The 25,254-nt window shown below is 35.0% G+C and overlaps 3 protein-coding genes across 7 annotated transcripts; 1 reads left to right on the forward strand and 2 right to left on the reverse strand.

Moving 5' to 3' along the window:
- Nucleotides 1–474: 474 nt before the first annotated feature.
- LOC115972463 (glutamyl-tRNA(Gln) amidotransferase subunit C, chloroplastic/mitochondrial) lies at nt 475–3,990 on the reverse strand. Of its 3 annotated transcripts, XR_004087482.1 has the most exons (8): nt 3,891–3,990; nt 2,761–3,070; nt 2,631–2,671; nt 2,492–2,547; nt 1,678–1,729; nt 1,506–1,591; nt 989–1,202; nt 475–813 (listed from the first exon to the last, which is right to left on the reverse strand). XR_004087482.1 is itself a non-coding variant. In XM_031092758.1 (7 exons), the coding sequence occupies exons 2-6, from the start codon at nt 3,007–3,009 to the stop codon at nt 1,516–1,518; spliced, it is 474 nt and encodes a 157-aa protein (XP_030948618.1). In that variant the 5' UTR covers nt 3,010–3,070; nt 3,891–3,990; the 3' UTR covers nt 750–813; nt 1,506–1,515. The 3 variants fall into 3 exon arrangements, 2 of the variants coding, with proteins under 2 accessions (XP_030948618.1, XP_030948617.1); XM_031092758.1 differs by lacking the exon at nt 989–1,202 and having other exon boundaries at nt 750–813; XM_031092757.1 differs by lacking the exon at nt 475–813 and having other exon boundaries at nt 882–1,202.
- Nucleotides 3,991–6,342: 2,352 nt separating this feature from the next.
- Nucleotides 6,343–19,481, reverse strand: LOC115970727 (calcineurin-binding protein 1). Of its 3 annotated transcripts, none has more exons than XM_031090323.1 (19): nt 19,273–19,479; nt 19,111–19,185; nt 18,718–18,837; nt 18,577–18,617; nt 17,992–18,203; nt 15,909–17,788; nt 14,458–14,664; nt 13,683–14,351; nt 13,251–13,486; nt 12,954–13,164; nt 12,674–12,829; nt 11,983–12,140; nt 11,689–11,881; nt 10,967–11,358; nt 9,294–9,474; nt 8,388–8,617; nt 7,482–8,145; nt 7,046–7,118; nt 6,343–6,828 (listed from the first exon to the last, which is right to left on the reverse strand). In XM_031090323.1, exons 1-19 carry the CDS (start codon nt 19,273–19,275, stop codon nt 6,590–6,592), a joined length of 5,940 nt encoding a protein of 1,979 aa, XP_030946183.1. In that variant the 5' UTR covers nt 19,276–19,479; the 3' UTR covers nt 6,343–6,589. The 3 variants fall into 3 exon arrangements, 2 of the variants coding, with proteins under 2 accessions (XP_030946183.1, XP_030946184.1); XM_031090324.1 differs by having other exon boundaries at nt 6,701–6,872; nt 19,273–19,480; XR_004087135.1 differs by lacking the exons at nt 6,343–6,828; nt 7,046–7,118 and having other exon boundaries at nt 8,072–8,145; nt 8,324–8,617; nt 19,273–19,481.
- A 1,379-nt stretch (nt 19,482–20,860) lies between these two features.
- Nucleotides 20,861–24,980, forward strand: LOC115972350. The gene is made up of 6 exons (XM_031092615.1): nt 20,861–21,270; nt 21,866–22,098; nt 22,208–22,346; nt 22,426–22,554; nt 22,631–22,721; nt 24,542–24,980. The coding sequence occupies exons 2-6, from the start codon at nt 22,010–22,012 to the stop codon at nt 24,709–24,711; spliced, it is 618 nt and encodes a 205-aa protein (XP_030948475.1). The 5' UTR covers nt 20,861–21,270; nt 21,866–22,009; the 3' UTR covers nt 24,712–24,980.
- Nucleotides 24,981–25,254: the final 274 nt, after the last annotated feature.

A 25,254-nucleotide genomic window follows, 5' to 3' on the forward strand; every position in this document is an offset into this window, starting at 1 on the left:
AAGCGATGCCTTTTTTTTTTTGCATATCACGTGCTGAACTGCTGACACGTTGGCCAGAATCGGTGTGTAGCCCTGAACTTGTTAATTTGGAACCTCTAGATACCCTGGTTCCTTTGCTTTCTTTTGACATTTCAAGACGATATTGTACCGCTACTATCCTCTAATGTAATCCTTTTTACCAAATAAAAGAAATGAAGATAAACATAAGAAATTATTCATGTTAACGATTTCTTTTACTTGAAGATCGAGGAGATTGGGCATCGTTAATACTACAGTAGGATTCTTTGTTGTCCACCTTTGAATATTTCAAAATTGCTTCATGATTCATCACATAAATTCCAGCAAATTAAAAGAACACTTAATAATGACAATAAATTAGGAAAATAATGTATTATCTTATTAATTAATGTAAGAAAATAATATATTTTAAATAACAAAGATTTAATTCAAATTTATAATACAACAAAATTGTAATTGCCTTGATTTTTTTTTTTTTTTTTTTTACTGTAATTGCTTTCCTTCCATTCATTCTTATAGGTAGAGTTTTCTAAAAATTCTAGAGGATCTTGATCCATTATTCTAGAATCATTGTTTATATCTCCAAAAATTCTACAGAAATGTAATATAGAAAAGAAAAGAGGGGGGGGGGGGTGGGGAGAGGAGGAGCAGCGAAACATGACTATAGCAAAAACCCAATTAAAATGAAAGTTCGGTTATTGAAGACCTAATATATGATTTTTCTATAGCACTTTCTTGGCGTACAAGATGCATTCGATTGGGTTTCCTCCTTTCTCAAAGTACACCATCTGATACCTGCAAAGTGGAAATGTCTTAGACTAGTATTTTCATCATTAGAGATGCAGATTTTTTTTGGCCCCATACAGAAGTAGCCTAGTTGCCTGTGACATAACCCTTTCAAGAATTGAGCAAATAAATTGATATTTTTGGCGACTCAAAAGTCTTCAAAAAACATCTGGATGGTGATCACCTGTTTGCATTTGATTGACTATTAATAGCAGCATACATGACTTGTTTGCTAACAAATCCAACACACATTGAACCTGAGATAGCAGCAGCCTTCAATGTGTCAACCACCCAAGGAATCCAGAGTCATCAGAATTTGAAACGGTACAGAACAAAGGGATCCCCGTACTAGTTTTGTTACCAATATGGTACATACCAAAAGTTCCCATGATAACCACCTACAGAAAACAGAACATGACACAACTCCAACTCTGCATTTTTTTTTTTTTTTTTTTTTTTAAGATAGCTTACACACACCTAGTTTTTATGACCCCCCACATCACCCTCCACCTTGCTCTTAGGAGAGGAGATGCCATTTGAGCTAAAGCTCATTGGCAACTTTGGGCAATTTAAATTCATAGGATTCTAAGAATCACATGAAATGCCCAACAGTATGAATTAAACCATTTGAAATTACAATAGAAAAAAAAAAAAGTACATAAGCCTTTTTCATGAATCTCAACATTGACGAAACAAGTTACCTGAATAATGTTACTCCTTGTTCAAGACTTTGGGAACTTTAATATATGGTTCTTCATAGCTAGGAACAGCAGCAATCATGGACTCCCTGTTGAGGAAAAATTTAAATATTAATTGCATTGGAAATTCGCCCACTCACCTCTCCACTACAGGAAAGAGAACAAACCATCTTACCTATTCTCAAATGTTTCAGGAATATCATCACGCAAATTGCTGTCTTCAGTATCTGCAGATGGTGAAAATAAATCAAATCATATTGTATGATAAACACTTGCCAGTCTATCACCCTACTTCCCCACCCCTGAGAATTTTGTATAAAAATTTGACAGCAGGATATATCATCAAGGAATCACCATAGTGATTCTTTGAAACGACATGTACAACTTCACTGAGAAGATGCATGAGCAGGATCCATAAAAGAAAGTAGGATTGGGACTTTTTTGTTATAAAACTGTAAAGAGGAAAGTTCTCCACTTATCAAAAAGAGAAAAGCAGGAGGGAAATTCTAGGATACTGCAGTTGCCATCACTGCAGGCCCGACATCCTGATCTTCTTCACATCTTACCTCTACCAGATCCAACAAAAGTGAAAGCTTTTTAATGCAAACCACATGAATGAGATAACATAACTGCTTGAGCTTTTGTACTTTCTAGAATAGGTACGCTATGGTAGGTCATTGTTTACTCAAATATGCAATATAGATTCTTTTTGTTGGACTACCTTATCAACAGCAGTTTTCTATTGCTTGAAAAGCACATTGAATAAGAAATGGCAGACAATTTGGGTATTTGTGATACAGATTCAATGACAAACTGCAAGCATCTATCCTACCATCAAAATCCTTGAAGAAAGAACTGTTCTCATAACACTCCAGCAATTAATAAGCCAGCTAAAAGGGGAAGGCATTCTCTTAGAAAACAATCAAAATATGCATATGGTTTGATCCCATTATCAAGATATATGAGTTATAACAAGGGCTTTCATGCACCTGCTCTGATGGAAGGCTCAATACTATGAAGATCAACATCTTGAAGTTGTCCAAACCTGCCAAGTCGAAAATCATCAGAAAAATGAGGTAAACCAAAAGAACAAAAAAAATAGAGAATGAGAGAGCAAACCAAGCATACCAATCTATGACCTGTCGTATTTTTGGAGCAAATTCTTCAACCTGCAATAAAATGAACAAGGGGAAAAAATAATAAATATTTACATATATTATAAAAAATAGTCTTATAGTCATCAATCAATAGTGTATACCTCATTTGGGGTGAGAGAGATTCGGGCAGTTTCAGCCAAACGGGACACATTGGGAGGTTCAAGAGAGGACTGGGTTATAGTTGTTGAGCATCTTCGGACCTTATTGTTCTTGTCGTGATTAATAACTACTTTTGAGAAGCTGAAGCTGGAGTTGCTGCTTCTGCTGCTTTTACAGTTGAAGTTGAAGATTTGGTTCTTTGGTGCTATACTCGACACTCCTTTTAGCATAAGCAATGCTTTGCTTCCCATCTTTTTGGAAAATTTGGTGCAATTTTAACGACCAGTGGTAACTGAAAGCGAAATTTGCTGCCTATAGACAATGCACAGTTGCTTGCAAATTATACTTTTTACCAAGAGGTTAAAGAGCACTCAGACTTTCTGTTGTGCAAGCAAGAATTTTATATACAAACACACAAATGTCAGTTGAGCTACAAGGCTCGTGGCGCAAACAAGAATTCTTTATTAATATCATTCAACATATAAATCAAAAACTTGAGCAACCAAAACGCACAACCAATCTCCACATCACTAAACTAAGCTGCATCCAAACTATCCAAATTAGCCAAAACCATATATAAAGATATAATCAATCACAACAAACTTATATTGGTTTTCAATACACAAGAGTTTATGATATTAGCTAATACAAACAAGCATAATAAAACCCAAAATTTTTCCACTTATGATTACTTAAAAATAATGAATCCCTCGGCTTATAATTTTCAATTCGACAAGACACGACTAGGGTTATGAAATTTTTTTTTTGCCATCAGATGGGATAAAGAAATAAAATTATTCTCATTAGTCCCCAGTGATACATAAATGGGAACTCAAAGCCCTTGCGCAATTTCCCAAACATCATATGGCAGTTGTAAATTTAGTTTACTTAAACCTAAAATGCAATCATGTATAAGATAATATAAAAAACATCAAGAAGTGTATACTAATTACTAAAGCACATAAACGAGCAAAACGGAGAGTGTAGTGCAGTTTAGTGGCGATGGTGAAAATGTTTTCAGCAGAGATCCACAAACAAAGGTTTTCCCGATTAGAGAAAACAAGCATGGGGAAATGAAAAAAAGGGAAAACAAAATCCCTGGGAATAGAAGAATTCAGAGAGGGAAACGTACCCAGATTTCCAGGTCGAGGGGCTGTGTGAGAGAGAGAGAGAGAGAGAGAAAGAGAGAGCGAGATAGAGTAGAAGGTATGGTCCGTAGGGATGGGATTGGGGCAAAAAAATAGGTCAGTCAGAGACGTTTGGATTGGGCCAAAAACAACTTTGCCATCTGTTTGTTTGAGAGAGAATAAATGACATGGAACGGTATTTGGGGAATTTTTTTTCCAATTAACCTTAAATATCAAAAAAAATTTGTTAGTTGTCACGTTTCAAAATAATCTGAAAAACTAGCATCTCAAGTGTCTAAACTCGAGTTTCAAGATAAAACTCGAGTTGTTGAATCTCGATTTGTAAGTTGTAAGAGATGATGTGGAAAAAAGATCCACGTGGAACTTGAGTTTTTAAGACTCGAGTTCCACCATTTTATTTTTCCTTTCTTCTTCTTCTTCCTCGCATATGTTCGTTCTTCATCGTTGATGAAGACTCTGAAGATTAGATCGTCCACCAGCATTCTTCTCCAACCAAATCACCCACCCAACTCCAGATCGTCTTCTTCAACGTTGTGGATCTCTAACTAGATCGTCTTCTTCGACGTTGCGTTCTTCTTCAAGTCTGACAAAAATCAAGTTTGGAAGACTTGGTTTTGCTTTTTAGAACTTGAGTCTTATAGACTCAAGATCTATGTGGCTAAATTGCTCCACGGCAGCAGTAAAACTCGAGTTTGAAAGCCTCGATTTTCGTCATCGATCTCGAGTTTTTAAAACTCAAGATGCTAGTTTCCAGAATTCTTTTGACAGTATGTTAACTTATTATATTTTTTCCCTTATTGTGCTAATCTGCAAAATCCCTCAGTATTTGGGTGTTTAAGGGTATGTTTGGATATCGCTTATTTTGTTGAAAAGTGAAAATTTATTGCTAAAAATATTGTAATAAAATAATTATTAAACAATGAATAATGTCGTGGGACTTAGGATTTACTACTTATTGTTGCGTTTTTCAATACGACCTAGGATTTACTACTTATTGCTGTATTTTTCAGTACTTGGTTGGTCTGTGAACAATGCCATGGAACCCAGTAAAAAAATGCAAAATGCAAAATCATTGCTTGGCAAATGCACACTAAGAGTGTGTTTAGATACCGCTTATTTTGTTGAAACTGAAAAATTATTGCTGAAATAAAAATGAAAATTATTTGAATGATTAAGAGGGAATTCCCTAAAACCAAAATTCCTATTCCCTCCAAAATTGGGATAAATTTGAGGCAATGGAATGGGCTTTATTGGAAAGAAAACAATTTTTTTTTTTTCAATGAGAAGTTTAAGAGTTTTTTTTTTTTTTTGGTAACAGTTTATCTAGTATTTTATTGAATATTTTTTGTTGAAAGTGTGCTACATATATTTGTATTTTGAAAAAAATGAGGAAAAATAGAAAAAGAAAAAATGAAGTTTTAAAAAATTATACATAAAAGTTAAAAGCGAAAAAACTAGCTTATAATCCAATATCAAAGAAGACCATTCACATATATTTTTAATTACATTACATGACATTTTGAGTGAATCATATAATTTATTTAAATAATATTCTTTTATAATCCTATAAACCCACTGTGTCAAGTAGAAGAAAACCTTTTCATGAATAAAATGCTTGTAACGGCCATATATATTGAGAAATCCTATGTTTTTCAAATTGTTTATAATAATTACTATTTTTTTTATTATATACCACATTTTACTTAATAAATAGCTCACCTTTTAAATTCCACTATTTTTAATTTCAATCCTCTAATTTTACATTCTTTTATTTTAGTTCAGTTTTCTAAATTTCAAAACACCCAAATTCAGACTTCTGTTATTCTATCATCCACTGTTATTGTTAAATCATCAAAACTTCGTTATTTTGTCCTTAATTTAAATTTTATTATTTATTTTCTAAAAAACGTTAATTAAAAAAAAGTAAAGTAAAGAAATTAAAATAAATTTAAAAAAAAAAAACCCTACGGGTTAGGTTGGGGTTTTGGGGTGGGTTTCTTTTCTTTTTTGATTTTACGGGGAGGGGTGTTACAGACTTACAGTGTAAGGGGTTAATGTTACCTTGTATACCTCCAAATCTGTCAAAATTAATATCTCTACCATCAATTAACCTTTGTCTATATTTTTCTCAAAAAAGAAAAAAACACTTTTGTCTATTTCAAAGCTAATGAACTTCTGCTTATTTATTTCTGATCAAATCCAAAGATCCATAAACTATATGGGTCATTCATGCTCTAGTGATGTACCTTTAATGAATTGTTGTGAAACTTCCAATAGGATAAAGATGATACATACATATAGTTTAGCAAGAAATCAAATGAAATCAAAGACAATTTCCTTCCTGAATTCATTGATCCATGGAGTCCGAGAGAAAAAATGCATGTAGATATTTCAGATCATAATACAGAAGCATATCCTTAGCAATTCTGTACAGAAAATACTAGTAACATTTCATTTACTCTAAAATCAGCCTTAGGCTATCATACAACAGGGATTTTAGACTAATCCATTCTCTTAAAAAGCCCTCAATCCCAAGATTCTTTTTTACATGTATTCATAAAAAAAAAAAAGATTCTTTTTTACATGTATGATGTCATATTTTCTATGATAACAAATTAGGTGGAATGCACAAGGATGGTTTCTACAACAACCAGTTAAATGCAGTTCAGTCAGTGAGATGAAGTTAACTTTTGTCAGAATCTCCTTCATGACCTGCCAAATTGCTGCGTTCTGCAACAATATTTTTACACTGATGCAGTTGCGGTGTAACAAATAACCCCTTTTGACTCTCACCTAGAGATGGTAGTTGATTCACACAATGTCGGGTATCACCCTCAGACAACAGAGTAGATGCCATTGTCGTCAGTGGAGAAGCCTCCACATCACTGCTTCCAACATGGCTTGCTCCATCTTTCCCAGCACCTGCAACAAGCAATGATTTTTCACCAATTTTAATGTGTAAAAACCAGCAAAGAAAGTTTGGAGAAAGAATGAACAAGAACATCTCCAAGAAAAGAAAAGGTAGAAATATGAGTCTAGCAGCATTGCTGTTTTTCTTGGGATAAGCAACAGCCCTGGGTCAGACCTCCAGCTGCAGAAAAAAAAATTTTAAAAAGCAGAAATGGAGAAGAATAACAACCTGCAAGAGTAGTGGTGGTACTAGATACATTTACAGTTGCGGGTGAGGTTCCAGTTCCTTTTTTCATCTTTGACTGCAAAACATAACCACAGTCCCAAAATATATTAGTCAACTTGAATGCCTCAATTACCCCAGATTGCTCAATTATCCCTTTCGTTTTTCTATGGATGTGATAAGAACATGCATCCTTGCATGTTTTCACATGTAATGTATATTCTTATACATAAGATAGAAAAGCACGTTTTATTTTATATTATCAATTACCCCATGCTTCAATGCTAAGAGGATTCATGCTCCTCTCAGCTTTTAGCTTTACGAGGAAAACAAACATCTACTCTCAACTCATGCTCCTCTCAACCCATGTCTACTATAAAACTGCTATTTACTTATTCCATATGCCAACCAAAACCAGTTTAGAATGTTTTATTATCCATACCTTTGCATTTTCTTCACAATACTTTACAACAGCTGTTATGTTAGCACAACGGCCATGCAATAATGTATAGGCCCACAAGAGAAGCTTCCTTGGAATGCTCAGATCAAGCATTTCAACCCCATCCATGCTTGGCTGAAATTGTGTTCCTGTTGCTAACCGAGATGGAACCAGATTAAGAATGACACCAGATTGAAGCACCACACAGGAGCTCTCCCGATAATAATTGTAAGTAGATTTAAGCAAAGCATTTGCAGTCTCCAAATTTTCTTCTGAAGCTTTCTTGATAATTATATTCTTGATTTTAGACAAAATTGGGTACCATTTTGTTTCAAGATTTTTTAATTGAATTGAGTTTTCAAATGCTGAGTTCCACAATTCATTTATTTGCAGATCAACACAAAGCAGATGGCTATTTTCCAACCATCCATCTGATGGAACAAGGACCGGACTCTCGCTTGAAAATTCATAAGGTAATGGAGTGATTGATGCCAAGCTTATTATGAGGGATCGACACCAAGCCACAGAAGCATGCTGACAAACTTTTGCACAGTTACTGTTTGACAACTTTGGATTCTTAAAACGCTTTCGAATCTTCTCATTTATTGCTTCAAGAGTTTCCAGCTTTCCATTCCTCTCTAAAGATATGATATGTTCATGAAGATATCTGCAGTGATGGAGCACTTGCATTACGCTTGTGAAAATCACCACTATCAATTTAATATGTCAAAACACATGATATTATTAAAAGAACGCATTGCATTCACCAATAACAACCCCATCTCTCTTTTTTTTTAAAAAGGTAAAAATGAACAAGTTGTGAAGATATATACAGAAAAGCTTACAATTTTTGACAATTTTTGCAAATCCTCACAAAGAAAATCAGAAAACTTGTTCAATGCAAATTACCCATATAAGCTGCTCTCTGATGTTTCTGGGCTCTTAATCTCAGCCAAACCACAGATTTCAGGCCATAAGTTCCCCTGTTCCATGAACAAAGCAAACAATTTCTCCAGGACATGCTCTGAACTGCTTGCAGAACTAGAACCAACAGTCTCAGTATTATGCATTGATGAAATTAGGGCTTTAATATACCTCCCAAGTGCCACTGGTACAAGATCTTCAATGCACAGTGAAAACTGGGTTTACAATGAAAGTCAGATACTAGAACTAGAAAACAAAATCAAGTTACAAATAGTATCAGGTCAGTTTGATGAGACATGCAACATTGACATAAATGAGGTCTCATCACCATTAATAAATTGAAGCATAAGATGGTAACATAGAGGCGTTTTATTTTTTTTAAACATAATGACAAAAAATTATCAAAATTGAATAAAAGAATCCCTCCTGCCCATGTGCACCTCAACCCCCCCCCCCCCCCCCAAAAAAAACACACACACAAAAAAGAAATAAGTACTTAATGAGAGCTACAGTCACAACAGTTGAGTTTGTAGGTGTTTTCTCATTTGGCCCACTATTGACATCACTTTATCATCTACTATTAACAACTTGCCACCTCGGCAGTTGTGAAATATTTTGTAAACAATTTTGTGTCCCTAGAGTTATTGTATGATTGGGAAAGCAGCCATTATCAACTTAAATATCTGACAGTCAATTGAAGAATTGACTTTTTTTTGACTTCCATGAAAACAACTGCAGCATAAAGGAATTCACATACATATTTTACCAATCATATATATTTTTCCTCAGCTGATGCAGCCAGTAAGGCTCTTCTTGAAATGTTATGAACCAAGAAAATGCTCTAGGTATTTATCAAAAAAAAAAAGTAAATGTTCTAGGTCAAATTGTTACCCTCTTATCTGCCCGAAGAGATAAATAAGCTCGATCAAGGGTACATATGTCTCCAGTCTCCTCCAACAATTTCAAATAGAACAGCATGTACTTCCGAATGCAAGTAATAAATTTTCGAGAGCTCTCTGGTAAGTTGACTTCAAGGACCTTTTTGCTCCCAGCAAGACCTGGAGTTTTTCGCCTGATATACAAGAAAGACATATTTAGGTACTTGCTATTTACTCCATAAGGAATTCAAAAGCTACTTGACAGTATAAAATCTAAACAAACTGGAAAATGTTGGGAAAAAAAGCTACGGCATGCCACATAGAAATGGAATGATTCAACTTTGTTTTACATTTGCGCGTTTTGAACTTTTGTTTCAACCATCAAATTTAAAATGAGATACCATAAGTATTTCAATAGCTAGTCTTTCAAGTTTCAAATTCATTTAGTAATGAGACTTATTTATATGGAATAACAAATTTATAATTTTACCATATAGTTATTTCATACCACTGCAACTCAAATTTGAAAGCCATATAAAGTTATAAACAAGAACTGTAAAGGATGGCTACAAACACTCTACCTTCAGCTTTATCTGGTATGATATATTTAATCATGATCCATCAAAATAATTGTGAAATAATTTATTAAGATTTTATTTCCTTGTTTTTAAATACCTACATATAGTGGTATGGGGATCAACCCTTTCAATTGGCTTTTCCAAGACTGTATGGTATTGCCATTGATAAGCAGGTTTCTGTTGAAGCTTCTTTGCTAAGGTAGGGGGCGGAGGAGAGAAGAACTTGGGATGTCCGTTTTATTAGAGTTTTTAATGATTGGTAGATGGATGAAGGGCTGCATTTCCTTCGTATATTGGGAGCCAATACTCCTCCTATGGATGTTGGAGACCGGATGAGATGGAAATTGAAGCCTAATGGGGTTTTTGACATCCGGTCGTTTTATAAAAAATTAAGGGATTCTCCCTCAATTGTCTTTCCTTGGAAAGCTATTTGGAGAGCAAAGGCCCCTAGGCGAGTTTCTTTTTTTGTTTGGTGTGTAGCTTGGAATAAGATCCTAACGAGAGATAACTTAAGATTAAGGAGATTGGTTTTTGTGGATTGGTGCATTATGTGTCGTCATTGTGGAGAGACGGTTGACCACTTACTTCTTCATTGTGAGATGGCTTATCGGTTATGGAGCTTTGTCTTTATAACTTTTGGCTTGTCTTGGGTTATTCCTAGATCAATTCCAGACTTGCTTTTTGGTTGGTGGAATTGGCTGGGGAAGCATTCGTCTCAGATTTGGAACTTAGTCCCATTGTGTATCCTTTGGTGTATTTGGAAGGAACGGAATCGGAGGACTTTTGAGGATTTGGATAGTTCCAATGATCAGATGCTTGCTTCTTTTAGTGGAACTCTTTTTGATTGGTCTCGGGTGTGGGGACTCACATCTAGTGATTCCCTCCCTTCTTTTCTTTACTCCCTTTCTCTTTTGTAATTTTTCTATTGTTTGGTTTTCATTTTTGTTTTTCTCTGTTTTCCTTTTCTTGTTTTTCTAGGTTTGCTCTATGTTCTTCATGCATAGAGTAGCCTTTCGTATATATATCATTCTTACTTATCAAAAAAAAAATATATACCTACATATACAACCAAAGAATACAAACTAGAAATATAGGATTACGGTTTTACCTTCCTTTTTTAACCATGCTATCAATCTCCCACATATTTATTGTAAAGGATGAGCGAGATGATTTGAAGCAAAAAGAAAGTTCGTCCTTTGCCCTTTCCAAATCGCCTGTCTCACCCCTTTTATACAGCCCTTGAGCTAGCATATATCTGGCCTTGTGAAAATGCTTAAGATCCCCTTCAACACATGTTTCAAGGGCAGAAATGCAGTCACTGTAAATCATGCGCCATGCCTCCTCCAATTTAAGTGATTTTTCATACTTAATCTCATCAGCATTTGCTTGAGTTTCATCCTTGGTATGTATTAGTGAGTGCAAAATTTCAGAACTCATTTTACCAAGGATAATCATGACCGCATCCCTAACTGACTGACTAAAAGAATATTCTGAAAGAACCTGGAATGGGCCAACAAATCAACATGAATACGTTGATGTCTATAAATAGAAATTTATGCAAATCCAAAACTGGAAGATGGTTAATCATTGAAATAAAAATATTTGCAATGAATAACAAATACAAGCCAGCATGCACAGATGTGAGTTGCTAAATACTTCAAAATATTCACTACAGCCTATTAATGAGGTTAGAATCACGAAAGAAAGTATTATTGATTATAGAAAAGGAAAACAGAATAAGGTTAGTGAAAAGCAAGAGGGGGATTTAAATATTAAGTTTAAGATAAAGATTAAAAATTAAAAAAATAGAAGAAGAAATAAAACAATAACCTTTAAAACCTCCGGATTCTGTTTTCCACACGTATAAAGTAACTTCAAGCGTGAAGCATGCATCCTGTAGACAGGGTCCACAGCTAATGGATTCAAAGCAATAGCCTTATCATAATATGACAATGATGTCTCATGTGAGTATCCAAGCTTTTCACAGAGTTTTCCCATATAGAATGCATGGGACCAATCTTGCCTAAGACAAAAGGAAGAAACAAAGGAACTTGGTCAAGTCTATACATCATAACTACAGAAAAAAGAAAAGAAAGAATACCCCTTGAGAAGAGAAAAATATACTTGTGCACAAAAGCTTTCTTAAAATGTTTCAATGAGTTCTCACAGAATATCATCCATGCTGCATCCTTTGAGGGTACAACATAACGCTGATCATAAAATGGCACCACATTCTGAAGGCCGTCATAGTATACCAATGCCAATAATTCATGTATCTCACACTGGAGCCAAAAATATCCATCAGAATGATTAACCAAAATCCCTGAAAACATTTTAATCAAAGCAGACTGACTAGCATACATGCCTCAGACTCAAATATTATGTGTTCAAGCAACTCAAAAGACACATGGTAAATATTAAATGGCATAGCATCCGCCCAAATTAGAAGATTTCAGCATTAAAATTATCATTGTCATCTTCTTCTTCTTCTTCTTTTAAAAAATGAAGATAACACAATATCTGAAACAATTTAATAAGTTCTTTTATTTCATTATCCTAAGATATTTTTTAATAAGTAAATGAATTTCATAAAAAAAATCACAAAAGGTAGTGCAACACTAGTACACAGGACCCATTATACTAAGACTATGCCACGCAGAAACCTTTGGTGGGACTGCATCTTGTCACATCCCTTTTTTCATAACCAATCAACATAACTAAAGGATATATCTACAATTCCCAATATCCCCCCACCCCCCAACAAAAAAAAAAAAAAAGATGCAGCATACAGGTAAATAATGGATGAAGGTGAAACCTGCTGAGCTGATGTCTTTGCCAATGCCAAACTCATTAAAAAACACCGCCTACTCCTCCTTCGGCTTGTCTCTACTCTCTGAGGTAAAGTAGCATTCTTCCTCCATCCTACTACATTAATGTGCTTGCTGCCATCATTTAGCAACAAGTCTACCTCCTGTATGAATTTAACCACAAAGAATATCCTAAAGAAATCAAACTGTGGCCAGAAAGATTTAAAAACTAGACCAAAAAGTCCTCTATATTTTTACAGCATTCACAATTGAAAATTGACATTTTACCTCATCATAAATATTTGCAAGCCGTTGCCAACTTTCAAATCGTAGAGGGTTGTATAATAAATCATATTTGAAGAGGTTTGCATTTTGCTGTACAAATTCCTCCCCTTCCCTTGTTAGTACAAAGCCAGGCCATTTATCAGTTGCACTGATTTCCTCAGACTGAGCCATGAGATAATACAAATTGGAATAGACCTCCAAATATGGCTCAGAGCTGCAATCAATTAATTAGTCATGCAGATAGCTCAACAAAAAATCAACTAAATTTTCATGGAAATAGAATAATATATGCATCCATACCTCCCAACTGACGAGGCCTTGTGCTGTTGGAGGCTACCCTCATCAGGAAATATTATCTTCTTCATAGTCTCAAGAAATCCGTCAGAACCAGCCTCCTCTGAGAGTTTATCTTCACATAAATCTGGATCATTCAAGAATTTCTCTATTGCACTTCCAGACAAAACATCTTCTGGTGGATGTGGAAAGTGTTTCCGTATAGCTCTTAATACTCTTCGAAGTTTGACCAATCCAGTTCTCTAAAACATACATGCACATTTATTTTTTTGTAAGTTTTTTCCCCAACGCTAAAAATTCGCATATAGTAAAAGCACAAATAAAAGTCAGGAGAATTAAAATCACTGAGAAGACATGGACATATCTTCTATGAAACAAAACTTATACAGAAGGGGGCCCACAGAGAGAGAGAGAGAGAGAGAGAGTATGGGTACTCACAGAAGAAGCTTTTGCATAGGGGAGAATATACTGGAAAACATCAGCACACTGTTCCTTGGTCTGGTAATCCCCACGGCTAGTATTTTTGTGGCTAACTGGATCATCTTCATAGGAAGAATCAGACCTAAGATTTAGACCATATAAGCAGAAAAAGCACTGATCTAATGCATTATCAATTTTTGACTCAAGTTCCTCCCTTTCATCTTCAGTAAATTCATTTCCACATTCAATCAATTGATTGCTTGCTTTTTCACCTTTGTTCAACTCTCCATCAGACCCATCACTGCCTCGGTTTCCACCTTCTACCCCAGCACTCTCCTTATCCAGGGATTTATGAGATGAAATGTCCTTGGAAGTTATCTTATCAGAAATATCCTTCTCCATGATACAATTTCCATCAATTTGAGTCGGACCCATCCCCACCTCCAGCGTATCTATTCTTGATTCATTTAGAGAAGTTTTGGCAGGACTATAATTGCAGACCTGCTCATGACATTGAGTCTTTTCCCTATTTAAAGTATTAGAGTTGGATTTAAGCTTCATATCTAAGGCCAAGAGATGCTTTATTGCAAATTTAAGAAACGTTCCTTCCTCCCCATCATTTCCTACACCCGCACAGCAGAGCCCATACTCAGCAAGCAAGTCATGCATTGCAACAATTAACTCAACCTAAAATGAGAATTCAAAGAAGCAGGAAACATAAACAATCATAATTGTATCACAGATTTTAACAACTCATATAAGTTCCATTTTAGAGAGAGGAGATATGACTCACTTGAGTTTTAACAGGCCAATTAGGGTTGAGGTGTTGAAGTTTGCAGAATCCAATGGCTGCATCAACAAAGCAGCATCTTTCAGCATCATCAGCAACTAACAGCCCAGAAGATTTCTTGCATAGCAATATGCTTGCAACATTGCACATGACTGACAACAGCAAAGATTGAATATCACCAATGCAGCTCATTGGGACAAGAATGCCATTCTGCAAGCATAATTATAAATTGTACTAATAAATGACTTCTCAAAATTACAGAAAGCATATGAAAGGACAAAAAAATGCATTCACCAAAAATCACTCCATTTTCCTGAAGATAATGAATTCGCTAGTTTGCTTTGAAGTTGAATATTTGTCAACCATAAATCAAGAACCATCAAATCATTTGAATGCAAAAGATCCTACCAACCCCTAATGCAGCAACACCCCCCCCCCCCCCCCCCCAAAAAAAAAAAGAAAGAAAAAAGAAGGCATGGCTACCATGTCATGAAAAGTGTTCAAAATAATCAGAGTTCACCACATGGAGATAGCCACCCCTTTTGATTTTAAAAATGAAAACAACTTGATATGTGAAGCATTGGTGAAGTTTCAGTTACCTTTGATATTTGCCTTGTCACAAGTGATTCGGTAAATTATATACACTGATGCCCCCATGAAAGAAAATATTCAAAGAAAAAAAAAAAAGGAAGCATACAACTCATAAACAGACTTATTGAAAACGTTCATTTTAATTTCTTTTCTCCTCCCTAATTTTTTCTCTTGGTTTTCAAAATGCAGTGATAGATTCAATGTTTTATAAACATCCAAATGATCCAAATTCTTATTCTGTTAAATCTAAACCTTGAGACTTCTTTTGATTTTTTTTTTTTTTTTTTTTTTTTGTTGTTTTTGTTGTTTTTGTTGAGAATTCTAGACCTTGAGACTTATTTGCTCCAATCACTGTCCTTCTACTGGAATAGGTATTTGTACTTAGGATAAAACTTAGATAGAGTTCCTTAGATGCAATACACATAGCTGCATTGAATTTAATTGGCTTTGGAAAAATTACATTTTTTGTGTTTTATTGGTCAATGTAACCACATGTCTTAATTTATTTGGAGAACTTAACATACTACACCTAAGAAATTGTACCTAAGTTTTGCCTTTTTACTTATCTAGATTTTGTTTTCTAACCATCAATTTATAAGGTCAACGATTATTTTTTTTGTAAATAAGTAACGTAAGAAATTTAATTAAAAAAACCAACCAAGTACACTGGAAGTGTACTATAGTGGCACAACTCAAGAACCTAGATTACAAAAATCAATAAGATCAAGGAGAGAAAAACAAGAAAAAAGGTCAAAGATTAATAATTTTATCAGTGCATTGTCTAGATTCTAAAATGACAAATCACGATATAAACAACTATGACCATAGAATAAAGTATTGCTAAAAGAACAATGTTGACTCACAGGATCTCCTGACTGATCAATGAAGCTCTTCACTTGTGAAACACAGTCAGAGATTGCCTTCACTTCCTCTGTAACCAAGCAATTCCAGTGCTTGCTTGAACTTTCTTTTAATTCTATATCAGAACCAGAAGGTGTTTTTGACCCCAACTTCTGACGAAAGGGTTTACATGAAGCAAGGTAATCATCCATTCCAGTTGCTACCATGAGTATTTGCAGCTTTCGTCTGTGGCAATTCAAATATAACTCAGCATCCACTGGCTTTATCTTCTCACAAGCTTTGATTAAAATGTCTAGCGCTGACATTTCAAGAGAAGTAATCCCTTCACTGTTTGTATCCGCAATAGCTGAAGGCAATGCATCAAGGTGAACATTTTTTGTAGAGAATAGAAGTGGAGCAAGTAAGTTAACGCACTCCATATACATCTCTTTCTCAATCATCTCACCTAAAGTCTTTTCCATCATGAAATCAACCTTTAAAATATTAATTTCATGGAGAAGCCTATCAATGGTTAACTCTTTAATAACCTTGCAGTGTGGGAGCTGGACTACACATGGAAAATCATTCATATTTTCCTTATTTTTCAAAAGTGACAAGGAAATAGAGAATTCTTCATGAGCTTTTGCCTTGTTACCATCCAAAATAGACAATCGCCCACTTAACCAGAAAAATCGAACCCAGAAAGATTTGTCATTGGTTAAGAATGAACTATCTAAATTTGAATCCCTAATTTTGGAGCCATGCGTTGATATTCCAACAGTACATTGAAAATTCTGACTTGAAGAACAATTTTCATTCCCTGAGACACAACTCGAGTGAGAAGGATAGTCCAAAGCTTTTAATTCAATGATCTTACAAAGATGATAAGATGCCTCTGACATGAATTCAGACAGTTTGGAAGCATTGGAAAAGGATGAGCCAAGGTCGTAATAAAGCTCGGCAAGAAAAAGACTACATTCAGGGGTTCTATCCTTACCCCAATGTCTTGTCAACTTCTCTAACTCCATCAATTTGAAAAATGAATCCTGATAAACAAGGCCTCTTCTTGCCATTTCTTCTAAAAGTAAGTGGCCCATATGGTAAGCACCACAATTTTTTGAAGTTTCTGTCACAAATTTAGAAACGTCACTAAATTCAGAATCCAATGGATTTGAACAGCTAGAATCATGAACAGCACTTTTCGTTCCTGGTCCACCAGTGATAAAAGGTTCTAGATATTGAATTACAACCTTTGGCAGATCCTTACCAGTACCAGAATCTAATTCTTCTTTGCCTGGTTTACGACTCCTAAGACGACTACTCCGCCTCTCATGTGGTTGTTCTTCTAGAGTATTTGCTTCTTTTTCTTTAACTACACTTGCTCTTTCAGTATCACAATCACTAAGAGGCATATTTTCACACACTAAATTTAAGTCAATCCCTTTCCTTTCCACAGTCCCCATAACATTCTCAGAACTAGAAGGTAAGCGTATTCTTAATCTGACATCCCCGGATCTATAAACTTTTTCCGCCCCCATCTCAGAACCACATTCATGCAATGGATGTAAGATTTCCAATAGTGCATCAGCAAGAGTGGCCCAGGAAACCTCTGCCAAGTCCAGTTCTATGTTCTGTTTCAACTTTTTCAATGCAATGCTTTCATCTAAATTCTCATCAGTCAATTTTCTCTTGTCACAGAATTTGAGCCGCACATGTTTAGGTTCCAGTTTATCTATACCTCTTGGAGCAAATGGAACTGGCTCTGACTCTTCAATGGTGTTTTTGACATGCAAGGCACGAGAATGTGATGGCCAATGCCTCAAAATCAACTCTGCTACAGAAAGACATGCCACCTCATCACCAATCGCAATAAGAACTTCCAATAGCTTCTCCATGCAATTCCCTATACAAATTGTCCAGAACGAAGACATTCATAATATGTCGAATGTTTATGAAAGAAGAAAAGCTCAGGACAGAGACTACAAGGGAGATGGATATAGAAATAAGACAGCTTAACAAATAGAAATAATAAAAAGACCACAGTATAAAAGACTATATACAGGATAATATGCATAAAATATTTGATAGAACAAAACAAATGCTTACAATTATTAGGGCTGCACAAAAGCCCTTGCTCAAAAGCCCAACGTGATATACTGAGTGAGCCCATTGAGCATGATAATGTTCCCAGCTGGTTCCAGATAACAGAATCTTTGGTATCAATCTCTACGGCTTGAAGATAACAGCGTAAAGCACTCTCATAATGTGCAGAACCTTGTTGAAGAAAAACCGTGGCAAGGTTCTTCAGTGCCAAAAACCTGCAGAAGACTAGGTAAGTAACTTTGTCGAAGATATTTGAGAATATACCTATATCAGAACGGAGCACGCACTATTTTTTTTTTTTTTGATAAGTAAGTTTAGGCCAGAACGCAACATAATTATTAAACAAAAAATCCCAAAACTGATAATTTACTCCACAAGCTTTAGAAAACTGAAATCTTCTAAAAGCATTGCACAAAGAAATTGATAATTTACAACGGTCAGCATGTAAATATTAATAATGATGGTAAATTCTAGACTGAAAAATTAAACATCCAAATGGTCCAAAAGAGCCTCTAGGTCACAAGATAAACAAAAAAACACAACATTAATTGAACAAAATCTAACATAGAAAAAAAGATATATGTAAACCTGAGCTGCAGTAGATGACCATCGCTGGCACTACTGTCCACCTGGAAAAACAATGGAAAACCATCACTACCTACTTAATTATACCCAATATGAACACATAATTAAAAAATATATATTAAATTCGCGAAGAAAGTATAATACCTGCGCCCCTGCTATAAGAGGATCTCTTAAGACACATTCTAAGAGCTCGCGCGCCTTTTCATATTCTTTAGCTTGTAATTTTTGAAGTCCTTCATGATAGGTTTGTGTTAGATGAAATTCCTGAATGAAAAAAAAAAAAAAAACAAAGAAACCAGATTATATCGTCTTAACAAGAATTATCATAAAACACATTGGGAATTCTCCACTTCAGCAAACCTAGATATTGCTAATTGTAGTACTTTCTTTTCTTTTTTCTTTTTTCTTTTTTATTTATTTATTTATAATTCGTATAATGCCCTAAAGTTGTTGAAAATAAAAGAATTCCAAAACCATAAATAAAGCAACTGAATTATAAGAAAATAGAGCAAATTTTGAGAAAAAGAGGGGACATGCCTGGGCTTCTTTGGTAGGAGCTAAAGGTTCCCACTGGCCTTTAGAGTCAGTATCATTGATAGCAGCAATTGCGAACTGAGAAAACCAAAACCAAAACAAAATCAATTTTGGCCAAAGGTAGGAATAATAGAAATTAAAGAGAGAGAGCTAAAATTGATGTACCATATTCGAATGTGGTTTATGAACTTCTTCTTTCTTCTTCTTCTTCTTCTTCTTCTTCTGCAGAGAGAAATTTAAAGCGAGTTTGATTTTTGGTTAATACTACTACTGAGTACTGATTAGGGCTTTTAAGTAAAACAAGTTTGTTTTTTTTAAAAGCGAGGGAGATTGAGATTGAGTTTGTCGTTGGGACTTTCGGAGTTTAGGAGCTATCGATGTCAATGTAAACCAGTTCTGTTTGCGTTAAACGATGTCGTTTAACTTTAAGTTATTCCTTCTGCCTGTTGTGTAGGGGCGGTGACTTGAGTTGAAAGTTGGGAGAAGAGTAAACAGTTAAACGAACTATACGGCGTCGTTCTCGCGGAAAGAGTAGTAACTTAAATAAATAAATAAATAAGCTAAAAATGCTTCTTTTTATTTTTTGGATAGGAAATGCAACTTTTCAATTGAGTCATCATTTTTTTAAAAAAAATTATCACATACAAATTTTATAATTTTTTTATATTAATTTTTATCACGTGAAAATGATTTTTTTTAATAAAGTAATACTAGAACCTCAACTTAATGGTGATCAACAGCAAGTAGTCTTCTTTCATAATCGTCGTCCAAGACCAACAACATCCAACATAGCCTTCAAAAAGGAGAAGTGAGAAATATGCACCACAAACATAAAATATGGATGTCTAAGCATATCACCAATCATCCAAAAAGAATTTTGCTATCTAAAGAGAACCAAGTCGTCTATACCACAAGAAGGTATGGATGACCAATAAACACCTAGTAAATTTCTGAGTGTTTTTCACAATTTTAAATAACTAGACCACTAACTCTCATTACGAAACGTGGGGTGAATTTCCCGAAATTCGATCCACTCATCCCATTAAATCCACACATCTCCCACGATGTTAATGGCATCTAACAAGTAGACTCATTCCGAACTCTCTATAAAAGGGACCAAACCTCATCTAATCAAGATACGTTCTAATATTCATCCACTCTCTATACTTGTATTTTAGAAAGAAAACTAACTTAACCATTAGAGGGTTATTGGCCGGTTCACCTCGATCACCTTCAAAAACCTCTTTCTTCCTCTTTAGGTCATCCGATTGTCGTTGAAACTCGGAGCATTCAACCCATTGATTTTCAAGTATTATCATAATTTTTGCCACCACTTGCTCATGTGGTAAGTCGTGAGTGATGGAGTAGTGAACCCACCACTTTTACAACACCACTTACGACTTGCCCCGTGAGTAAGTTGTAATTAAAGTTGTAGCAAAAATTGTATTTTTAATATTTTTCTTTTTGATAAAACTTTTAAAATAAAATTGGACAAAATGTCTATATATAAATAAATTTTTAAATAAATAGAACTCAATTCAAAAGTAAATTTAAAAATTGGAATGAATTTCATCTCAAAAATGCAATTTGCATTTAAAAAAAAAAAAGGTGAAAAATACTAAACAGTAAACGCCCAAAACTAGCACTAACAGAACTGTCTCTGTCTTTATTATATATATATAAATATATATATATATATATATATTTTTTATATTCAAATTTGTTCTTACGCAAATTCTAGTGGAGTGGCTCGCCTCCATTTCATTTATCTCCTGTTTCCTCCATTTTTAAATAGATGATTGATATTATCCAACGGTTAGCAAAAAAAAGCCAAAAATTTCTCTTATTTTGTCATCTCTCTACCTCTCTCCTCTTCACTGTCTCTTGAGCCAAATTGAAGAAATTTTTAGCACAACAAACAGATTTTAAGAACTCCAAAACAAATAGATTTAAGACTACTTGGCCAAACAACTTCACCTCTTGAACCACAAAACAAACCCTTTTGCTTCAAATCCAGCTAATGTGCTATATCGCCTCTTCAATCCCTTCCTTCACCGATCTGAAATCTCCATGAATCACAGGTCGGTGGTTCACGGCAGCGCACCGGCGGTCGTAATTTGTGCTATCTGGTTGTGGTGGCAAGTAGTTTGGGATTAGACCCTGGTAACTCTATCTATCCCCCCGTCCACTTCATTTAGGGTTTTGTTTCTTATTTTTTGGGCACTACTTGAAATATGTTCCAAAGTTTTTGATCTATCAAAATTGGAAAAAAAAAAAAAAAACTTGATTTTCCACGTATACGCCATTTTCTGGCTATTGTTAGAGCTCACTGGAATCGAATAACTTGTTATAATGAATTTATTCATTATCTTTCTCTATATGTAGTAATGTTGTCATTTGCGGTGAGAGCTCTAAAAATTGCTCTTTTTGAATTGAGAGGAGTATTTTCTGCATGAAGCAGAATTTGTTTTTTGCTAGCAGAACTCAGAACTTTCTGTTCTTGTAATGTAAGCACCTGAATTATCTGTGCTTACCCCAATGTCTAATTTTTCGTTATGAAAGCTGCAGTTGTTTATATTGTTGGGTTGAGAGATTAGCTAAATTAGGATCAATTTTAAAAGCATGATACTAAAATTCTTATAAGGATTTATAAATTTTGGTTTCCTTTTCCTTGTCTTTCTCTAAATTACCCCTTTTTTTAATTAATGGCTTAGTTTATATGATATAATATATAATAATGCTCCCCTTTGTTTTACAGGAAAACAGGATTAAATCGACGTAATTATGGTGGAATGGAAATGCTGAGTCAATTTGACCAAACAGACTCGATTTGCTGAAATGCACAATTCTGGTTTGGAAGTTTGAAGAAGTTGAAGCAGAACAGTCATTTCATTAATTTACCATGCGTTGCATATATGTCCATAATATGTTCATTTTGCTCTACCTTCTTAGTATTATTGTTAATGGCCCAACTTCCGGTTACAGTCATATGTAAGTATATCCTGAAACACCAAATTACACATCCGAGAACTTAATATCTTTAGTTCAGTAATTTATACTTTTGGAAGCGAAACAAGTTAAATGCTCTGTAACATTGCAGGGTTGACAGCAAGGTTTTAAATGTCGGGGAGGAGCTGTGGAAAGAAACTCTACCACTACAAACGGGTTTGCGCCTTTACCAACTTCAAGGACTCAAACCTTATACGTGGTATGAAGTGAAGATATCATATCCAGCTTCTGTATGTATTTTATATCTTTTAGTCGTCACTTTCTCGACATTCTCTTTATAGAAACTTACTCATTCTTGTTCAATTACAGATACCAGCTACTTTTTCCATACAACTGAAGAGAGACGATTCAGACTTGACTCTGAATCACAACAGAAGATTACTCAATACTGAAAAGCTTATTTTCAAGACTGAAAGTCTTGACTCACTTAGCAATCAGGTTTTATTATTATACTCTACTTTTGCATGCTTTTTTCCGTGTTATAAGATTGTTAAATGTTTGGACTTTTGCTCAGGGTCGTATCTCTGTGTTGGTGACTGTAGAACCTGAGGGGATTGTTGCCATACCACATGTCCAGGAGAGGCAGTCCATCATTTTTAATATAGGTAACTTAGTTTCATGTTCAAATAATCTACCACACATCCCCACTGTCATTAAATATCAACATTAAGTATATATGTCATTGTTTACTATATCTTGATATTATGTCAGTATTCTTTTTTTTTAATAACTTTACGATCTTGATATTATGTTTGTATCCTTTTTTAGTTAATAACTACTTGAGCTAGTTCTTATGACTTCCATTTTTTTTTTTTTTTTTTGCCTTACATGCATTCTCATTCTAGGATTTTGCTCTCATTTGCAAAATTGTTTTAGTTATTGCTTCAGATTATGATTTAAATATCAGGGTAAATGACAAAAAACCTCCTTGTGTTAGGGTCATTATTAGTTTACTTCTGCCTTTTCGAATTTATACTTTACTTCTACTTTAGACTAAGTTCCAATGATACACTTTCCATCCAAATTGATGGAAAATAACAAAAATGAGAAACATACCCCTTTCCCCTTCTATACATTTTCTCTCACTTTATGTGGCCAAACACTTCCTCCATCAACCTTGTGCTTTACCACCAAGGCCTCTTTTTCTTTTATCCCCCATCGATGTGCCCCCATGGGGGTGGTGACAATGAGGCCTCACTAGCTATTAACTAAGGATAGTGGTCGGCTTGGGGTAGTCATGACTGGGATTGTGGACTAGAGATGGGTGCATGGATTTGCAGTTGAAGGTTTGCAGCTCTAGATGTTGGTGTGGCTGATTTGACCTATGTATTGGGGATTTGGTGTAAGGCTAAGGGTTGGCATGGCTGGCAGCTAGAAGTTGGTAGTTTGGGTTATAGGTGGATCTTGGTTGACAAGTATGAGAATTTGGGATAGGCTTGGCCATGTGTGCCAGCTTTTTGGGTTTAGGTGGAGTTGTTTGTCGATGTAGTGGTTTGATTAGCATCTTTATATGGCATGGGTTTATGGAAGTTGAAGGTGAAGGTTTGGTAGTGGTGTGACTGCTAAATGTTTTAAGAGGAGGAAGTTGAATGTATTTGGAGATTTTGGTTGAAGGCTGTTAGCCATGGGACTGTGGGTGTTTTAGTAGGTTGGGGTTCAATGGATTTGGGGATTAATCTTTGAATTGTTTTTGGCTAGCGGCAAAGTGGGTTTATTGGGATTAGAGCATTGCTCTGGTTGGCAGTTTGCATGGTTTGCGGGAGAGAGAGAAAATGGAAGGGAAATGAATATTTTTGTCATTTCCCTGAATTTAGAAGACATTGCAATGTAGCCCAGATACATGAGATAAAGTGTGACATTTGAAAAAGCATGGTGCTAAACTGATAATGACCCCAAGTCCCCAACCACAGGAGGGAATTTTTTTCATTTACCCTAAGTGTTAGGCATGCTGTATTTTAGGTATTTATATTACTCTGTTGTCATTTTGATTTTCTCTCCCTATGTGGTGATGCTGCCTTCTTTCCACTAGGAGGCCCTATCATGAATGTAAACTGATACAAAGTAGAATAAGCAAATTACCCATTTGACTTTTATCCATATGCACCTGAATCCATTAAGAAATTTTTTTCTAGCCAAAGCGTTGAGTGAGGAACATGTATAGAATGATCTTATTCTTGTGTGTTCTCCTTACATGTGTGCCTATAATCTGCTATTTCTCTCATCACCTAGGCATATGTGTGATCTTACTGCACTTGGTATTACAAACAAGTTTTTTGTTCATTTCACATGCTCTCAGATGAATGTTCCTAGGGCATTTTCCTTTCCTCTCGTGTTATTTGTGTTTCCAGGTCAATATGCCATATTGTATTCAATTCAAGTCAAAGCATCATCTTTTCTGTTCTAACAAATTCCATCTTCTTGACAGTTTGTGATGAACTATTCTTGGGTATCCCGCACAAAGCTTGGTGGGTTGTGGTCTTGGTGTTGCTTTGCCTTGGATTGGCATTCATTATTCCATCTTTTCTTCCCTCATATCTGCTACAGAAGAGCCAAAGTCCACGTTCAGTTAATCATAATGTTTCCAAGGTTTCTTGAAAATTCGCTCAAGAAAAATGTTAGGCTAGGATTCTTGTCCTTGTTGTTTAGGCAAAATTTTCTATTAGCCCTGATAGTGTGTAATTGGATACTAGTCTAGTACCCAATGAGTTTTGTGAAAGCTACTTCAGGGAATGATGTCAATTGTCATATTCATCAGCCAAATGTAGTTGGATTGTCTGAGTCATGCCTTGGCCCATCCTTTTTACTTTTCCTGAGAGAATGCTAGAGTATAAAATATATGGTGCTTAACAATATTATGCAGTAAATTGATCTGTTGCCTGTTTAATATAATTTTTTTTTTTTTTTTTTTGAAAATGTTATGTTGCTTTTGGTTTATTATATTAATGTGTATTTGGATGCAAATTTTATTTACTTAAGTTGACAAAAGTATAAACTGTAGTTAGGAAAAAAAAAAAAAAAAGACTTTGAAAAGCTGTACATTAATCCAAACGGATGCTAACGTCATTGTTTGTTTACGTATGTTTTCCAGCAAATAACAAATTAGCAATGAATCACTCAAATCCACTGTTAAAGACAGCT

This window comes from Quercus lobata, chromosome 12 (assembly GCF_001633185.2).
Source record: "Quercus lobata isolate SW786 chromosome 12, ValleyOak3.0 Primary Assembly, whole genome shotgun sequence".
Classification (NCBI taxonomy): Eukaryota; Viridiplantae; Streptophyta; class Magnoliopsida; order Fagales; family Fagaceae; genus Quercus; species Quercus lobata.

What these genes read in the sequence shown, in the direction of transcription:
- LOC115972463 (XM_031092758.1), bottom strand. Translation starts at nt 3,009, where the DNA reads ATGGGAAGCAAAGCATTGCTTATGCTAAAAGGAGTGTCGAGTATAGCA. An exon ending in TCTCTCTCACCCCAAATGAG is followed by an intron (nt 2,672 to 2,760) that starts GTATACACTATT and finishes ATTTTATTGCAG; the next exon opens with GTTGAAGAATTTGCTCCAAA. An exon ending in CCTGAAACATTTGAGAATAG is followed by an intron (nt 1,592 to 1,677) that starts GTAAGATGGTTT and finishes TTTCCTCAACAG; the next exon opens with GGAGTCCATGATTGCTGCTG.
- LOC115972350 (XM_031092615.1), top strand. Translation starts at nt 22,010, where the DNA reads ATGCGTTGCATATATGTCCATAATATGTTCATTTTGCTCTACCTTCTT. An exon ending in ACTTCCGGTTACAGTCATAT is followed by an intron (nt 22,099 to 22,207) that starts GTAAGTATATCC and finishes GTAACATTGCAG; the next exon opens with GGTTGACAGCAAGGTTTTAA. An exon ending in GTCCATCATTTTTAATATAG is followed by an intron (nt 22,722 to 24,541) that starts GTAACTTAGTTT and finishes TCTTCTTGACAG; the next exon opens with TTTGTGATGAACTATTCTTG.
- LOC115970727 (XM_031090323.1), bottom strand. An exon ending in CTCCTACCAAAGAAGCCCAG is followed by an intron (nt 18,838 to 19,110) that starts GCATGTCCCCTC and finishes TTTTTCATTCAG; the next exon opens with GAATTTCATCTAACACAAAC. An exon ending in ATTGTGAAGAAAATGCAAAG is followed by an intron (nt 7,119 to 7,481) that starts GTATGGATAATA and finishes TATGTTTTGCAG; the next exon opens with TCAAAGATGAAAAAAGGAAC.